Here is an 18,876-nt window from a genome sequence, read left to right as displayed (position 1 = left end):
GAGCACTTCTCTATTTTTTAGTTTGTCAAGTGAGAGGTGAAAAAATGGTGAATGTAACTAAGGGAAAAGAGGGGCTGCTGATAGTCTAGTTTCACGAAGCTTATATTAAGTTTTTCTTTCTGATCACACCTAACTGAAGAACCATTGACCCTGTTAAAAGCTTAAACCGTGAACGATAAGACCAAATACATGTAGCATTCTAGGTAGACAGCCTTGGTAAGCTTAGTAATATTTCATTTATTGATAATCAAGATATTTTCTTCTTTACCTTACGAGCATGATTGATGCAACCATTTGTCATATCATGTTTATTCATTCACATTTTCCAACTTCCCAGTGAACATTTCAGTCGCATCGTCCATGGTTTACGTTTTTAACGGGTCAATGTTTCTTCAATCAGGTATAATACATGGTGGGGAATCAAGAACAATCCTACTTGATAAAGGGGAAATCAAATTTGAAAGTAAATTGGCACAATGGCAAATTATTTGCATTTCTGTACAGATTTAAAAAAAGAATATGAAAATTGTACACAGGGCTCGAGACTAACTTTTTTGCTAACTAGCCAAGTGGCTAGTGACAGCTTTGATTTCACTAGCCAAAACTGATTTTCTACTAGCCACAATTTTTAAGCATAGTTCTCCTTTTAAGGGGGAGGGGGGGAGGGTGAAAAAATGTGCGATAATGTTGAAACCTTTAACCGTAAAATGTTCCTTAAATCTTCACGTTTTTTTCCCTTAAAAAATTGGGCTTTGACGAGTTTGTTCTTCACTAAAAAAAATGTACATGTACATGCGTTTTTGGCAACTAGAATTTTGTTTTAAGCTTCACATTCTATTATGTCAACAGTCTACTTGTTAGCTATATTCTCTGAAAGACGATTTTAATAAATGGGGTTTCTTGCCACTAATGCCTGATTTTTTCACTAGCCATTTTGGCTAGTGGAATGCCAAAACCTACTAGCCAAAACTGCATTTTTACTAGCCTTTGGCTAGTTGGCAACCATTAGTCTCGAGCCCTGGTACATGCAAAATCAAGTGTAGGAATTTCATACAAGGCGGATGATCTTGGTTCACCGTCTCTCAGGAATACACATTTGTAATTATACCATACCAACACAGAATCTCATGTCTGTATTAATTTGTCCTGGCCATATGGTTAGTGTTTAAATGTGGTGCAACCCACACAGCACTGCAATACATGGACAATGTGCAGTTCCTGCCAAAATTGTTGCTGTCAATAAAACTTTTTTTCACAAAGTGATGACCTAAAAATTGGTCTCAAGTTTATGACATTATATATCTGCTGAAAGCCTAAAATGAAGGCATTTACTGAAAAGATAAGTCATACTTCTGCATTTGTCTTTCCTGGTATTTGCTTACAAGTTTTTATAATAGTTTGAGTTTGGCCATCCCAATAAAATGTTTTGTTTCCAGTCGTCCCATCTCTTGTGATGGTGGGTTGGTCAGTCGGCAAAAGAAAAAGAATGAACACTTCAAGGGGTCTGGGTTCATTTAATAAGCCAGGAGATGCAAACCCGAAAACTTTTGTTACAGTCAATCTCACTGAGAATGTTGGAACAATCCTTAACTGCAGCCTTTGAAAAACTTAGAATTTTTTTTACATTTTGAAAAAACGGTCGGTCAGGCGATGGGAAACGAAACATTTTATTGGGTTGGCCTTTGTGTGTGGCTGCTGTGTGGGTGCAGATACTAGTGAACTGGTAGACTGGACTAATGCATGCGTAGTTTAAACTGGCATCTCTTACCATGATAATAGTCGAGTTATGTGTAAACAATGCCTTACATTTCTTAAGGTGGCTCGACCCAGTTTTTTTCTAGCAATACCTATCAACTTTGAAACCCTCATACTTAAAAGGATTAATGCCAATGACATATCCACTATATCACATGGATTACACATAGACTGATCTGTAATATGATATAAATTTTTGGGAGATCGGAATGAATATCACGTGACAACACAGGTAGCCCAAGCTCCTAAAGGAGCCGTCAACATATAGACCACATTATGACATATGAGGGCTAAAGCCTCTCATTAAACATCAAAAAAGAAGCAAATTTCTTTATATGAAGTCTTATCTTTATTTTACGCATAAATTATACCATCTAAAAAGAAATTCAAAGATATTTCAAAATTCCTCTTGTAGATTTCGATGAAACTCCGCAGAGCTGAAGGCAAACACCCAAGGTATACGTAGTGTGGAGGATCTCGAGAGAAAATGCGGTTACGGGCTAAAATTCGATTCAGAGCAAAAACCTCTGTGACGTCATTGTCGCGTGATATTCATTCCGATCTCCCAAAAATTTATATCATATTGCAGTTCAGTCTATGTGTAATCCATGTGATATAGTGGATATGTCATTGACATTAATCCCTTTAAGTATGAGGGTTTCAAAGTTGATAGGTATCGCTCGAAAAAAACTGGGTCGAGCCACCTTAACAAAATTCTCAGACGAGACTGAAAATTATATTGTTCAATGTTGCAATTATATTGTCCAGTAGTCTTTTTTTTCAATTGGGCTGGTCCATTGTATTTTTGAAAATAAATAAATTAATCTTTTTCTGGGGGTAAACAATTGTTGTAGCAATACAGTACATTTCAATTTATAAATATGCTCCAGGGTGGGAGGGAGTGTTATACAGGGAAGCTCTGCCCAGTGTTCAAAACCTTTACCATTTATACTGAAAAGGTCACCCTTTCAGTGACATTCCACAGGAAAAGATATTCCTTTCACATACCTACTCTATACTACATCCCTTTTTTATACCCATGGCCCGGTATGAACGTCCCTACCCTTTTATATACCTTCAAGCCTAAAAATGGTACAGTTCCCACTTGGGCAGAGCTCCCTATACATTGTAATTAGTCCATTATAGGGAGTAAGCATCTAGGAGATATGCTTCTCAAAAAAGTATTAAAAAAGTAAATAAAAATGTTTTACTGAGTTTTTGGTATTTGCTTGACTTGTCCTTGACCTGGAACATGCAGAATTTTCATTCATTGTGTACTTATGACAAGAGAGATTAGCACGAGAAAGAGAGTTATATAGAAACAACTGCACTTCAAACTGGTGTTAGACCGAATAGTGGGGTTGAAACTTGTAGGTGCAAGTGATTTGGTAGTGGTGGAAATTCCGAAATCTTTGTGACAGATTTCTGCATCACACCTGGTGAAACAAGTTCCTTGTTTACATGACTGAGTGCATTCTTTCACAGTGGAAGAGCACGTCATGTTGCACCGGCCATGTCCACACTTCTGTACACACACATCTGCATCACAGTTCATAATAACCTGCTTAGCCAAATAATCTTCAACTTGCATACATTCCTGAACACTCGCAGAGCAGCTCATGTTACATGTGCTGTATGAGCAGATTTGTTGACACGTGTCTCCATCGCATTGCATGTTATTTATAGAAAACATCTCTCCCTTTTGTGTGCAGTTCTTAACCCCGGGTAAACATTTAAGGTTGTACTTTCCACTCTGACCTCTTTGATTGCAAGTTTCAGCTGCAGAAAAGCAAGTTAGTTCACTGGAAAAATTTTCACTACCTTGATTACAATCCTGATTGCATGATTTTGCACTACAGTCCATGATTTGGGCATTCCCTAGCCTGTATCCTAATTGAGTGCAGCTGGTAACGTTTTCCTGGCAGACCATTCTCTCACAGCTGGCAAAATGACATTCTTGGTGGCAGTCCCTGGAATAATTGCACGCCAAAGATTTGCAATCGATTCTAGAACACACTTGAGAGCAGAGCTGTGAGGCTTGGCACTCCAGTGCACCGCATTGGTATTCGTTACTTTGATTTAACCGGTACGTGATGCAGTCTTGAATGCAAGAACGTTGGGATGATGTCCTTCCACATGACAGGGAACAAGGGGACTGGGCACAGGATGTGAGATTTTGCTGACACTGACCATCGATTAGAGAAGTGCAACTTGTCACGTTGGTAGCACAGTCTACAGCAGCAGTGCATGTCATGAGAGTGACGGCCAACAGAAGTAATACCATCCTCACTCCAGTAACAGAACTAGAACAGGATGGGATGGGAATTGTACTGTCTGCCTTTAATAGCACGATGACAGTGGCTGAAGGGATAAAAACATGTCTGTGTTAGCATGAGCTACACTGTACTTTGCCAGTGGGAATAAAAATAAAAAGATGTACAGTCAACTCTCTCTTAGCAGACACCTCTATAAGATGGTCACCTTTAAGACAGACACCTGGTGTTGGACCCGTCCCTGCCATTTTTCAGTTATTTTACTGTAACTAAACTCCCTATAAGTCAGACACCTCTCTAAGGCAAACAGTTGGAGCTGGTCGGAATCCACTTTAGATAGTCTAGAGTTGACTGTATGTGGGGGAATTGGAATTGAGCAAATTTTCACAGAATACAGATTTGTCATAAACCCCACCAGGAGGGGGACAGTGGAGGCTCCCGAACACTGCATTACCACAAAAAAAAATCACCACAAAAATTATCGCAATTTACCACGAAAAAAATTCAGAAAATTCCACAATTTTATAGAAAGCTTGCATAGCTGGTAGAATTGTTGATGTGAGGGCAAAAACAGTCAACTTGTAGTTAAAAAATGTTTGACAAAATTAGGTTTCAGCGACCTAAATTAGGTCGACCAGAAACAGCTAAAAATGGTGGGAAAAATGCAAAGGAGAAGTTTTTAAACCAACTATGGTCGACATAAATGCTAACAAACTGCATCCCGCAGGTTTTCAAGATTAAAATTACTGAAATACCGCATGAAAAATTGGCCAATACCACAAACCCCAATGTCTCCCTCCTCCAGCCCTCTCGTGGTTCAAGTTCAATTCAGTTTTGCCGATACTATATATGTAAAGTATCGATACCAATAAAGTCAATTGTGGACGGGCAATCCCTGAATTTTTATGGCTTGCATACAACAAAGGTGCTTTTTCAAATTAAAACTATTTAAAATAAGGAATGTGTCACTTATTTTTGTGATGATTTGTGCAGCCTCTTACACTTTTATATTTGTCACTCGCATTCTAGATGTCTAACAGATAACCAATGCAAAAGATCAAAACAGAATTAGATATGAAGGGTGCAACACAGGCTGCCCAGACATTGTATGTAATCAACATGACATAATGTGGCCGATTGCGTAACTCTAGTTCAGCCGTTTGAGGCAAATGTAAACTAAGGGACAGACACAGGGAGCAGAGGAGTCAAATTCGACCATTGTGAAATATTAAAATGTTCGATCTATTTCGTAGCGCTTGTCATACGATCTTTTTGTTTACACGACGGTTAAGCCAGCGGGAAACTCATTCAATAGTCTGTTGCGTAATCGCAGTGGGTTTCCGTTCGTTTGTTGCCCGAAGGGCAACGGACGGAAACGAAGCTTTCCGAGCGAGGCACGAAGTGCCGAGAAGAAAAAGAGTCTCTTTTCTTAGTGTGTAACGATCTTGTGGCGCCCACGGTCATTGAGCCTGCGGCTACGCCAAGGATTCCCGCTGGTTTAACCGTCGCGTAAACAAAATGATCAGATAACCAGCAAGAGGGCGGGAGAAGCGCTGCGAAATAGATCGAACATTTTAATATTTACAAAGGTCGAATTTGGTTCCTCTGCTCCCTGTGGGACAGACCATTATTTTCATTGAGGGGGGGAGGGTATGAAAAAATTTCCTCAGCAAACTTTTTTTTAGTTTATGCACCTCTGCAAACATTTTCCCCTAAATTCCACCCATGTTTTGTTGTACATATCGTGTTTACAAACAATTTATTTTGTCTTTCTAGGCCCTGAAAACACCTTTTTTCAATATTTTTCCCCCTCCAAAAAAATAATGATCCGTCCCTAATGTATGAGAAAATTGTCAAAATTAAGTGAAAACTCAAAACCCACCGTAGGAACACAGAGAAGTCAAGATAATGCAAGAAAGACGAGAGGTAAGCCATTAAGAGCAATTTTCGAAGCTTTCTCATACATTGTCTCAAACGGCTGAACTAGGGTTACGCAATCGGCAAGATGTCACGTTGATCGCATACAATGTCTGGGCCGATGCAATGATGTGACACGCAGCACTGATATACCAGAAGCTGTTTTTAGAGAGTTTACTCTAAGGTTATTTAAGTGCAACAAAATAACCCTAGAAAGGACCAGACGGGGACCAGACGATCGAGAAAAAGAAAACTTTGACCTGTTTGACCTCGGTGGAATTCGAACCAGAACCTCCGGATTAGATTACCGTTGCTCTTAAAATCACTTTAGAGTTAATGCTCTACTACCCTGGATGCCAGAGGGTTTTTTTTTTGCGCCGACAAAGAGCGGCGAAGCCAATGGGAACGAGGTTGCGGCGAAGCCGCGATCGTTGTTAGAGTGGCGAAGCCACGATCGAAGCGGCTTCGCCGCTCACAAATAGTGTCTTTCCTGCAAAGAAGAAAAAAACCCTCTGGCACCCAGGGTAATTCTACTTGCCGGAATGAGAAACATGCAACACGGAATTGTTATTATTTTGTAAATTAACCAGAAACAAACAAAAGCAAAATGCTCGTCTCACCTTTCGCTGCTCGAATAAACCTTGAAAACGACCCGGTAATTATTCTTGTCGCGCGAATTGCGTGATGGGATGTACATTTGTTATGTTGCAACTTGCTGTAATAATTAATTCAGCGGCAGCCGTCAGCCGATACATCCTCGGAGGCCTAGGGGCAGTTGATGGGGGCAAGGGAAAGTCGAAACTGCATGGGAAAACCCGGGGGGTACCCATTTGCGAAGAAAAGTTGGAGTGAAAGCGAGGAGCCCGCAAGTTTCAAACAGCTCTCTGAACGAATGCTGGCTCCTGATTGGGCGGAAAAAAATCTTTTGTATTACAATTGCATTATTTTGCTCAATCGGCGAACATGCAACAGTGTTGAAAGTGACTCTAAAGTGACAAACAGCTAGCTCTACCTGACCTCTTACGAATTCGTCACGACAGTTACAAATCTAGTCTTGTGTCACGCGACAGCGTGACACAGCGTAGGCACGTATGGCGTACAAAGCACTTGGCAGCACAGGCTGTGTAGGCTGTAAATTTAATTTGTTTCTTTTGTTAGTTTCCTGCCTTGGAAAACAAGTTCAAAGAGCACAACATTGGTCGGTCCAAAGATAATAGGTCCACGATAATCGTCACGAATATAATACTTGAATCATACCTTTTCTTGGGAGAACTGAGAAAAGGCATTGGCTCATGGCCGAGACGTAAGATGTTTGTATTCTACAAGCTTGATTTATGTCCGGCCGGAAAATTGAAAAACAGGTTTACGTGTCATTTGACCTCGATTTAGTAAATAAATATGATCATTAGTTAACATTAGACTTAAAGAGCAGTCCCTCTATTTTCCGAGTAAGTCAAGCGTTAAGCGAAAAACGCGCAAGTGGAAAAACAGGCGCGCAAAATGTCGCACTTGTTTTCGTTTCACTCTCGATGTACTAGGAAAGAAAAAGAAAAAAGAAAAAAAGAAGCTGCTGGTAGTCTAGTTAAATATGCTCATAAATCAAACTGTTCTTATGTTTTCAGTTATGGTAAGTTTTACCTCACAACGTTACGAATGGAAACATATTGTGAATTTGCTAGCATGTATAAATGTTTTGCGCTATAAATACGACTTGTGCTTGACCCGTACGTGTTGCATTGGATTCCATTTACCAAGTACTGGTGACAGAAGATATTACCACAAGGCAGATAGTTACAATGTTAACACTAATATTTGAAATGCTATTAGTAGGTATAGGTGGTCTTGCTGGGGTGGAAGTTGTACCATCATTACAGACTTCAGCATCACACTTGATGACACAAGTTCCTTTGCATGTTTTAGTGCACTCTTTCACACTAGACGAGCAGGTCATGGTACACCGACTATCACCACAGTCCTGTCTACACACATCAGCATCACAGTTCATATTGATCACAGCAGACCCAAACCCGTCTTCAGACTGTGTGCATTCTCGCGCACTCGATGAACAGTACATGTTGCATGTGCTGTGAAAGCAGCTTTGCTCACATCTGTCTACATAGCATTCCATATAAGCGATAGAGAAGAGATCTGCCTTTTGCGTGCAGTTCTTCACTCCTGGTAAACACTTTAAGTTGAACTTCCCGCTCAGGCCTCTTTGCTCGCATGTCTCAACTGAAGACGAGCATGCTAGTGAAACTTTTACCACTACTTTTACATTCCTGATTGCACGCTTTCGCGTCACGGTCCATGACTTGGCCATTCTTTGGTATAACTGCTACTTGATTGCAGTCGGTGACGTTTTCCTTGCAAACCATCTTCCCGCGGTCGGCAACCCAACATTGCTGGTTTCATTCGTTGGATGTGCAGGTCGAAGAATTGCATCAAACAAATCTGGATAAAAGATGGTCCAGCTTTGATGCAGGTAAGATTTTCGCTCTTTCATTGATCCTTATTCGACGCACTGTTTGGTATTAAATCATCTATTCCTTTTTGGCTTTCAGTTTATCATCTATTTCAAATTTAGTTTCGACACGCATCGCAAATTTGTTAAAAGCAGAATAAAAATGCACGTTTATACTCTGGATACAAGTTTGAGTTTGACAGCTTTGGATCAAAATAAAGTCGATAATCGAATACCAACTGAACATACAAGGTGACCGTTTCCATGGTAATGGTCCGTATTGATAAATCCCGCGAGAAAACCAATCAGACTGCCCCCCGTTAATTCAGCGCGTAGGTCGACAAATTATAATCGGAGGTATAAATAACAGTTAAAGTGTTAGTACAACAGAAAGACAGAAATGGCTGATGCTAAATCTTACCCGTCAAGTCTCATGATAGATGTAGAAGATCTTCTCAACCTGCAAGGAGTCGAGTCACAACGGGTAGAGTTCAAGAAAGCGTGGCACAAAGATAGAAAAATTAAGGGCGGCCCATACTGGCAAATTATCCACACCATTACCGCCTTCGCGAACGACTATTACAATGTTAACGGAGGATACATCATTATCGGAGTAGAAGAGAAGGAAGACTGGGAGTCACCAGATAACCGCCAGATCATTCTTCCACCGTGTGGTGTTCAAGGAGATATAGCGAAAATTCAGAAAGAGATTGCAGGAGCGTGTCGCGGTAATATTAAGCCACAGTACGTTCCTATACTCCAACCTGAAGTCGTTCACTCACCGGAGGCAGAAAGAAAGAATGTGCTTGTGATCTGGGTCAGACCTTCAGATGAAAGACCACATACATGCAGAGAATGCGATAGAGGAGAATTAAAATATTACATTAGAGAAGCCGCAGAAACTAAGATAGCACAACAACTGCAAGTAAACCATCTATCTCGGCACAAGAATGTTCCATTTGATGACAAATCGGCGATTGATTTCGGTAAGAATGAGAACAATAAATTATTTACGATCAATTCGGCTTGTTGTTAGAGCCTTCGAAGCAGAAACGGATTTCGAAAACTAAAAAGTGCCATAAAACCGCTGGTACCAAATAACAGCGACACTACCGCAGTATTTTTTTAAATTGTCACCATGGTAAAAAAAAAGTGATACTTGCGATTCGCAGAAAAATAGATCTCTATAGTGTAATGTTGTTTGCGGGCACTCAGATTGTTGAAAATGTGCTAAAAATGTCATCTAAAAATGTACAGAAAAGTGTTGGAAATGGGGGAGCGAAAAAAAAAGAAACTGGATAGGGGTGAAAATGAATTTCCCCAAAAATTAACATGAATGCACTTTAGAATCTTCAGTATCTTTTCTCTAAACAAGTTCAAAGGAACTCCTTGTCACCATATTGAATTATTAACTAGTGTTGTATGTATAAACTTTTCTGAAAACTTTGTTTAGAACGGACTTATTTTGCGAGACAAAGGTTGAAACAAATTAATTTAATTATTTATAATATAAGCGCTAGCCCAGTGAATTATTTCGGTTGTGTGTTTCATTCTAGCGACAGTTGAGTTTAACGCGAATTCAGCCGAATGTTTCGAATACTTCGTTCTACGTTTGAATTCGTATGCGCTTTCCGCTAGCTATGAGAAGATCTGTATATGGTTTGTATATGAATGTTTTGTATGCGTTTCTTATGTTAAGATCTGTTTTGTAAATTTCAAACTCGAAAGATTAATGAATCCGCGATGAAACAATTTCGTCAGTTTCTATGACTTGACAATGACTGACTGACTGACTGACTGACTGACTGAAGGAAGGAGAAGGAAGAAAAGGAGAGAAAAAAGAGAAACTGTTTAAAAGATGGAGTTATAACAACCTATCAGTTTTGGTGACCTACGGAAGAACCTCTCAATACCATTTGTTTTTAATTTAATTTCTTTCTTTCAGCTTCTTAATATTTAGGACATGCTGTAACGCAATAATGACAATTATTTTGCTGTATTTTACCATCAGAAATTGGACGCCAACTGACTGAAGAAGACATCAACATAAGCCTAGTACAGAAGTACTTGGAAGGTATCGGCAGTGATCTAGTGCGTCAAAAAGTTGAGCCAATTGATCTCTATAAAAAATTGGACTTAGTTTACCCAATCACAGACAAAAAAATCGGAAAGGACTTGATTTCAGTTTATGCACCAAAAAATGTGGCCCTTCTGTTCTTCAATCCTCATCCACATGATTTTTTTAAAGGGGCAAGCACTGAAATTGCTATATTCACCCATGACAATGACCCAGAACAGGAAGAAAAAGTGATTGGTCCAATAGATCAGCAGATTGAGACATGTTTGTCTTTAATCTTGGAAAAACCAAAGAAAGAGGTGTGCCATGCATTTGTTGCCTATCCCGAGAGAGCACTTCGTGAAGCAGTCGTGAATGCTTTCCATCACAGAAGTTATGAAATTTGTGACCCTGATCCAGTTAAAATTCACATCAAACCAAACTACATTGACATCATAAGCTATCCTGGTCCAGATCCCAGTCTGAAGCCAGAAGACTTCTCAGAGAGTAAGGAAGTACCACCTGTACCATCCAGGAACAGAAGGATAGCAGACTTCCTAAAATCACTGAAATTGGCTGAAGCAAGGTACACTGGTGTAGGTACAATTTTTCGTTCTATGAAGGAGAACAAGAATCCCACACCTCGATTTGACTTCAGTACATCATACTTCCGTGTTCGTCTTCCTGGACACCCGAAGTACATTGTTCATTCAGTAAGAAGTAGAGTTGATAATCTCTGTGCAAAGGGAAACGAAGCAGAAGCAGTGAAGCTTATCACAGGATTCCTTGACGAAAATCCAAGCATGTGGTCTGAAACTCTAGTTATCAAACTGATCGAGTTGCTTGGAGATGACAAACGCGATCCAAATGTCTGTCAGTATCACAAATTTATTGAAGAAAGAAAACAACGACGTATTCCTCTCAAAGAAGAGCTATTCAAATGGTGTAAAAGCGATATACAGGACATATCAACTGGTGTCAAACTTGTAGAGCAGCTGGTGGAAGAAGGTGCAACTCTCGATGATGTTTCGTGCGTTGCATCAAAAGCATCTGACCTCTGTAGACAGGAAGATGATCGTGGACGACCACAGTTGACTGCCTTGCAGAACGCCCACAAGCTCTATGAGGCAATGGGTGAGGTGACACTCACAGATGCCTCAGTATCTTTCCAATATGCAGAGTGCAAGTTCAACCTGTACATCTTAAACACAGAGAAAGATCATGGATCCAAAGAAAATGGATCCAAAGAGAGTAAAGGATCTAGAGTGGGTAACGGAACTAGACAGCGTAGAGATCTCTTACCCCTCCTACAAAAGGCAGAGGATTATGTAAATACGGCGATACAGCTCACAGAGAAAAACAATGAGCAACATTTGGCATTACAGTATCGTTTGCTTGGCTATATTCACTTTCAACGATGCTCGATTCAAAGATCCACTGAGAAGCAAGTAACAGTTTGTTATGATAAAGCTAAATTGTGTGACCCAAAAATTAAAATCAACACAGTTTATGTTCCAGCAGGCAATCGTCCACAACACGCTTCATCTTCAGAAAGACCAGTTGGAAGCGCACGGAGTACCACACTGAAAGGTCCGAGTACAAAACGAATCAGTAAAACTATATGAGATACCCACATTTCCCTTGTACATAGCAATGTCTAAAACGAGCACAACTGCGTTGTGGTGGCATAAAATGTGGTGTGCTTTTCATTCAAATTTTGAGCACGTTTTATGAAGTGTTAACTCTTCAAAAATAAAAACAATATCCCAAAAAACTGTAAACAGGGAAAATCAAGTGAATTCAATTCAGAAAGACAGTAGTTTACATCCTCTATTCGAGTAGGACTATTTAGATTGTGCTCGGCAACTTTTTACCAACTTTTGGGATTTTGTGCAACTTTTTAGCAAACGAGCAACTTCAAACAACGTTTCCTCAAGTTAGCACATTTTCAGCAAACTTCGGGCCAAAATATAGAATTCTTGAAGTTTTAAACATTTTATCATTGGTAATATGGTTGGTACAAATAAATTCTTAGAAACATCTCAATTTTAATTTGTTCCGTTTACACAAATTCGTTTTTTTTTTCTGGTCAATATCTGTGGTTAGAAATAGTTTTACCCTAGAAGTCTACATCTCTGGTAATGGGTCTTGTGCTTTCAGATTCGCGAGTAGGATATTTTAAGACAGCTTTTTCCGCGAACTAGTAACCGATCATTTACGCGCCTGTGATTGGTTGAAATAGTTGTTTAAATTAACCTCATAAAATCCCTAGCTATAGGGTGAGTAGAACTGCAGAAGAATCTTCTGTCACAATCCGGCAGTTTGGTTCTTCCACCAGTTTCTTCGTCTCGCCATTAGATGTTTTTAGGCTTGTTACTCTAACTGATGCTCTACCAGTAGAATGGCGTGAATCATTAAAAACGTTTGAATATATGGGTGATGAAACTTTTTACATGAATGATGAGATAAAGGTAATTTTAAACGGGCAAAATGTTTTAATCAAAACAGTGGTTTCTAAACCTGTCTATAAGGAGCTTGGAGATAGGATCGTCACCCCACCAACTGCTCAGCTGAATTTTAATGCTCGATTTATAAACGATGTCTAAGAATTGAAAGAGATCTACGCCTTGCCTTTTCGCGTTGCATTGATACAAAACTGCGTGAATTTCAGTATAAATTACTAAATAGGTGTCTTGTTACAAATATGCTTTTGTACAAAATTAATGTCGTACCATCTCAAGCCTGTTCCCTTCGCGGTGAAGAGGAAGAACCCCTATAGCTTTTTTTTTGTTTTGCCGTTAATCAAAGAATTTCTGGGCTGAGGTTATCAAATGGCTCAAAAATCTTGATATAAAAATTGAACAACTTTCTGACAAAGATTTAAAGTTTGGCATTCTGAAGTGCGAGGGTGAGTTACTTGTTACTCATCTTTTAATATGTACTCCTTGTAGACCTTCAATACGAGTATTAAACTCAAAAATTACATTGATTTGCTAAAATCAAACAGCAAGTTGTCAGCTCATTATTAGTATACAATCCTGCACCGTTAGCCGAAAAATAATAGCGTTGTAAAACAACATTTAAAACAGATAAATGAACTGAGGACTCTATGTGTAAACATATTTATTTGTAGTATTTGTAGTGTCTGTAAATAGTTTAGTAAAGTAGTTTATAGCGTGGTAATTAAAATATTGAATTTTATTTTGTTTTTTTGTAGTGTTTGTAATAGTGTCGTAACTAAAACATTGTATGTATTTTTTGAAAACTAATAATAAAAAATAAAATACAAAAAAGTTCCTTCTTCTTTCTGAATTCACTTTTCGTTCTGTATATATATACGGTATATATATTTGTTATTTATTTTCTCGGCACATAACGAGGGTAAATAAATTTTATTGATTGATTGATCGATTGATGGATTAATTGATTATCGACGATGATAGCATTGAAGTTGCTAAAAAAATCGGAGCATCTAAATAGGTGAACGTCCGTATTTTGGAATAGGAAGTACAAGGTGACAGCGAGCTAATAAAGAGAAGCTGATTCCAAAATAAATTCGTATTTTAGATGACCCAAAATTTGATACCCTACTTCATACCAAGGTACGTAACCTGTAACTGCTTTGGTTTAAATAATCAATGTTTTAAAATGTAATATTTAAATTAGGAATCGAAGTGCAATTACCCCACTTCTCAAGAGATGAATGATAATGAAAAATTAAAATAGTTTTTTCTTGCAGAAACGGTACCCTGTCTCAGACCCAAAAGGTCAAAATCCTTTCCCTGTTTCATCTTTCAGACTGAAAACGGCTTAAAAGCTATCCATACCCTTTTCTGCCGCACAGATCTATATGGCTTATGTAAGAGACCGGGTATTTTAACAACGTATTTTTGAATTATTTGTCAGTGAGTATTCAGAATAAATATTAACGCTAAAAAACATGACGTTTCGGCGACGACATGTCACCATAATCAAATGCAGATTTTACAAGGTACAGAACGATATTTATAGAAAAGAAAGTGTGAAACTATTTGCATTTGATAATGCATTTGCATTTGATAATGGTGACATGTCGTCGCCGAAACGTCATGTTTTTTAGCGTTAATATTTATTCTGAAATGTATTTCAAAATCTTCCGTTATCAGTGAGTATTCGAAAACTGAACGGCGCTCGAATTTCAACAATGTGTAGGTATAATGTAGGCGTTCGAGAGCAAAAACACTTACATCGAACTACAACGAATTGTTTTGAGGAACACAATTTGCAACAAAGTGAAACCCTCCAGCTCCCTTGCGGTTCAAGTTCGATGCAGTTTTGTCCATATCCCATAATATAATATAAAGTGATTCAGGACACAAATCATCACAAAAATAAGCGATACATTCTTTATTTAAAAATCAGGCTGTAAAATCTTCAGTTAATATGATCATGTGACTCGTTATGTGTCACACGGCAGAGTAGGCACGTATGGCGTACAAATGACTTGGCAGCACAGGCTGTGTTGGCTATATTCTTAATTTGCGTCTTTGGTACATAAAGGTTTCAATACAATTTTGGTCATTAGTTGGATGTAGATTGAAACATGCAGTCCCTCGTAAATCCCAGAAACAACCGAAAGATGAAATATTTACAATTAGTTCGAACTTACGAATCATGATGTTTTGGCTGTTAGCAGTTTCAGTTAAAAACTGCAAAATGCCGGGACTGAGTAACTACAGTGCAACCCCGATATAACGATCCTCGATATAACGATATCCCCGATATAACGATGAAAATGCTATGTCCCGGCAAAAATTACAGTAAATTGTATGGGACAGAACCCCGATATAACGATCTTCGATATAACGATATTCCCGATATAACGATGTGAATTGATCGCACCGAGCGTAAAATCTTCCCCGATATAACGATATTACACATCGTTATATCATCGTATCGGGGTTGCACTGTATGTGCACGCTACTGAAGCTGTCAAGGCAATAAGAGATTTTATTATTACGTTGGACGATTCAGGCATAGGCGTACGGGCACCTTCGGACCTGGGGGGGCGGAGACCTTACTGCCCAAAAAAAAAATGGCATCGGTTGAAAGCCGAATAAAGAGAATTATAAAATGGACAGCAAAACTTGCATTGAAATAGTCGCGTACAAACCTTGCCTACTTGCTTAAAGAAAACAATAGTTCTTGATTTAATTTTGTGGTGTCAATGCACTGAATCCTCTTTCTTCGGAAATATCTTATTCATTCGCTCTAGTTCAACAAAAATTAAAGTATTTTGGGGGAGCCAATTTATATTGTTTTTCTCCACTTGAAAATTATACAAAAGCGTGTAAAACATTCAGGAATGAATGGGTTAAAACATTTCGTTGAAAGCTTTGAGCTAGCCCTGAGAACTTAGTATTTGAGTAAAAAACATCACGGCTGGATCCACTGCACGCAAACGCTCAAGCTACTAAGCTGATTGCAACTGAATCAAACTTATGGGTCACACAGAATTTGCGAGAGGAATCGAAAGCAAATGAATGAGAAATTTGGACTTTTGAACCACAAAGCTCTGTATATTTCCAATCTTTTTTTCTGTTGAGGTAATTCATCTCTAGGCTCGTTGCCCGAATTTTTTAATTAATGAACAAGTGTCTTTTAAAAAAGAAAAACAATGAACACGCAAAGAGTGATAAGTAAAGACGATTACAGTCGCAACTTCAAATGTTTATGTTTAGTTTTGTTTCCCTTTTACGATTCATACCTCAGACTTTGTCGTGTAACCTTGAAAACGTCTAATGCTTTGCAAATTGTTGAAGGACATTGCTGTGTCATTGCTGCGTACTTGAAACGCTACATTTGTGAATTATTTGATTCTCATTACAAGTTTAATTAGATAATATACAGTAAAAAAGTACATTATTTTACCCCGATATAACGATATTTTCGGCTATTTTACGGTCATATCGTTTTATCGGGAGTCTCGATATAACGATACCTCGATATAACGATATAATTTCACTGCTCCCTTGGCATATCGTTATATCGGGGTTGCACTGTAAAAGCTGTTTCAACCTGATTGGGCCTCGGTTGAAAAGCGGGGCTAGTTCTCTGCCGTGGAAAAAATCAAAGATCTCTTCGAGATATCGACTTTTTTGCATGAAGTTAGTTAGACTACGAGCAGTCCCTATTTTTTCGCAGAGTCCGTCGAGCTTGAAGCGAAATTTTTTTTCGAAATTTTTTTCGCAGAGTTCGTCGAGCTTATAGCGAAAAAATTACGCGCGGGGGAGGAGGCGGGGCAAGGCGAGAAGCGAAAAAAAATAGGGACTACCCGCAAAGCCACAGCGTTTGACCTTTCACGGCCGAGTGATTTTTGGCTTCGATTTCAAATCTAATTTGCCGTGTCCAATAATATTTCCGCATTTTGACGTACTGTCAATTGACACCGCTGCACTTGGTTGGGTTTGTCAAGTACGCATCAAACTCAAAGCTTTTTTGATGAATCGTCTGCAAAGTTTTATCTCTGGCGATTTATACAGTTCCAGCAATGTTTATTTTTTAACACTGATTCACCTCTGTGGGCTACTTAATGTAAAGGCAGCTTGATATAAGTGTTTAAAGCGCTTCTGTTTGTTTAAATTTGTTTATTCCCGGCTTGTAATTACGAAGCTCGCGTAAAACAGCCGTTGTCTTGTTTACGAGCCTTGAATTTCTGTGGAATAAAGCTACTTTTGGTTGAATTCTCCTCTCTTATTTTCGCTCCGTACTTTGGCGGCTTGCTGCTCATACACTGAATTAAAAATGTTCTTCGGAGATGCAATTTTATAGCGACAAAGTACGATTCAAGAGGCGATTTCGAGAGCTCAAAAGCTCCCGCTCCCATCGCTTCGCAATATGACATGCAAGTGTTAACAACGTATTGACATCTTGCTGTCAACTTTCCAAGCGTTAGCCAATCATATTTTTGCGTTGTGAGAGCAACGCATAATTCAAACACTGTGGCTTAGCGGGTAGTCCCTATTTTTTTCGCTTCTCGCCTTGCCCCGCCTCCTCCCCCCACGCGTAATTTTTTTCGCTATAAGCTCGACGAACTCTTCGAAAAAAAAAATTCGCTTCAAGCTCGACGGACTCTGCGAAAAAATAGGGACTGCTCGTAGTCTAGAAGTTAGTATGAATAGAAGGTTTATCCTGGGCATTGTTGTTCGGACATATCATGGAAGAATTCAAACGTCTTTCAGTTCAAGCATTTTTTTTTATTTTCGCGGAGGAAATGCTGTATTTGTCAGTCGCGACGGCTGGGTGCTTTGCGACTCATATACTTTGGCTTGGTTAAAAATGGCAAACTTTGACGTTTGCCTTTAATCGAAATAGTTGTTTCCTTTCGAGTTAGAAAGATTTCTACTCGGCTTAATGCAAGGTTCCCGATAAAGGTTACGCGCGACAGAGTTACCTGTCTCGTCACGCAATCTTAACCCCACATTGAGAAGTAAATTTTCGTTTGGATATTACCAAAAGCCGCTTTTCCTCGCGTTATTCTTTACCTTACGGCTACACATGCCATTTCTAACAACTATATTTCCAGTAAAACAGTTGCTGTTTTTTTTCTAATGGCGATGCATTAACTTCTGAACAGAAGCAAAAACGTTTAGCGTTTACTGCTTCCACCGGAAGTAATTTCACAACAGGCTACAAAAACACTTGTAAATATCACTTCACACCTGCATTTAATGATGTTGCAATTCTAAATTGTGCAACTCAGCAGAAATAATCAATCGTCAAGAAATGAGTTCTTTTGGTTAACTATTAGCAACGTTTTAGTGTGCGAAAGACTTGTACCAGTACAAATTTGCGTTGTTAATCGTTTTAGGTTAAATTAGACTTGCACCAGTACAAATTGCATTCTTAATCGTTTTAAAGATTTGGGCTACTCACGTTTTTAATTGTTATATAACGTTTGTAAATTTGACAAGTCACGTTTTTTCTACAAAAACGGAAGTGTTGAAGCACAACTATAGAGTGACACTTTACAAGTCACGCGCTTTGATCACCCACAGAGGAAAGTATTCCCTTGAGAAATTAAAACAGTCCCTTGAGAGTTAACAAGAATGTGGTTCCAGATTACCCCACTTAACCGCTATTCTCCTTCCTTTTGCTTGTAAACAAGCAAAAAAGTCGAAACAAGCTGAGCATAACATTGGTGGGCTCAAAGAGTTTAGTATAGGTGTCGAAAACGTGTTGTTATTATTATGTAATTGCGTGACAATGAGAAATTCCTATGTGTAGCGTGGCAACAACGTATAAAAGATAAGAGTACGATAGAGTAAGTTCAGTAACTGTTGCTAGTAACTGACGTTTCGAGTTCATAACTTCTTTAGTTCCAGGGAGAACTGAGAAAAGACATTGGCTTATCGACCAAAACGTAAGATGTTTAT

At 38.9% G+C, this 18,876-nt stretch overlaps 2 protein-coding genes across 2 annotated transcripts; one reads left to right on the top strand and one right to left on the bottom strand.

The window, feature by feature from the left end:
- Nucleotides 1–359: 359 nt before the first annotated feature.
- LOC144643096 (uncharacterized) lies at nucleotides 360–6,599 on the bottom strand. The gene is made up of 2 exons (XM_078502236.1): nucleotides 6,566–6,599; nucleotides 360–4,116 (listed from the first exon to the last, which is right to left on the bottom strand). The coding sequence occupies exon 2, from the start codon at nucleotides 4,037–4,039 to the stop codon at nucleotides 3,023–3,025; it is 1,017 nt and encodes a 338-aa protein (XP_078358362.1). The 5' UTR covers nucleotides 4,040–4,116; nucleotides 6,566–6,599; the 3' UTR covers nucleotides 360–3,022.
- A 2,207-nt stretch (nucleotides 6,600–8,806) lies between these two features.
- LOC144642162 (uncharacterized) lies at nucleotides 8,807–13,719 on the top strand. The gene is made up of 2 exons (XM_078501151.1): nucleotides 8,807–9,392; nucleotides 10,418–13,719. The coding sequence occupies exons 1-2, from the start codon at nucleotides 8,807–8,809 to the stop codon at nucleotides 12,085–12,087; spliced, it is 2,256 nt and encodes a 751-aa protein (XP_078357277.1). The 3' UTR covers nucleotides 12,088–13,719.
- Nucleotides 13,720–18,876: the final 5,157 nt, after the last annotated feature.

Source organism: Oculina patagonica, chromosome 2, assembly GCF_052425735.1.
Source record: "Oculina patagonica isolate OP01 chromosome 2, crgOcupat, whole genome shotgun sequence".
Taxonomy (NCBI): domain Eukaryota; kingdom Metazoa; phylum Cnidaria; class Anthozoa; order Scleractinia; family Oculinidae; genus Oculina; species Oculina patagonica.
This window is presented reverse-complemented; position numbering and strand designations above follow the sequence as displayed.

Coding starts and splice junctions, on each gene's coding strand:
- LOC144643096 (XM_078502236.1), bottom strand. CDS start 4,039: ATGGTATTACTTCTGTTGGCCGTCACTCTCATGACATGCACTGCTGCT.
- LOC144642162 (XM_078501151.1), top strand. CDS start 8,807: ATGGCTGATGCTAAATCTTACCCGTCAAGTCTCATGATAGATGTAGAA. Junction 9,393..10,417: donor CAAATCGGCGATTGATTTCG/GTAAGAATGAGA, acceptor TTTTACCATCAG/AAATTGGACGCCAACTGACT.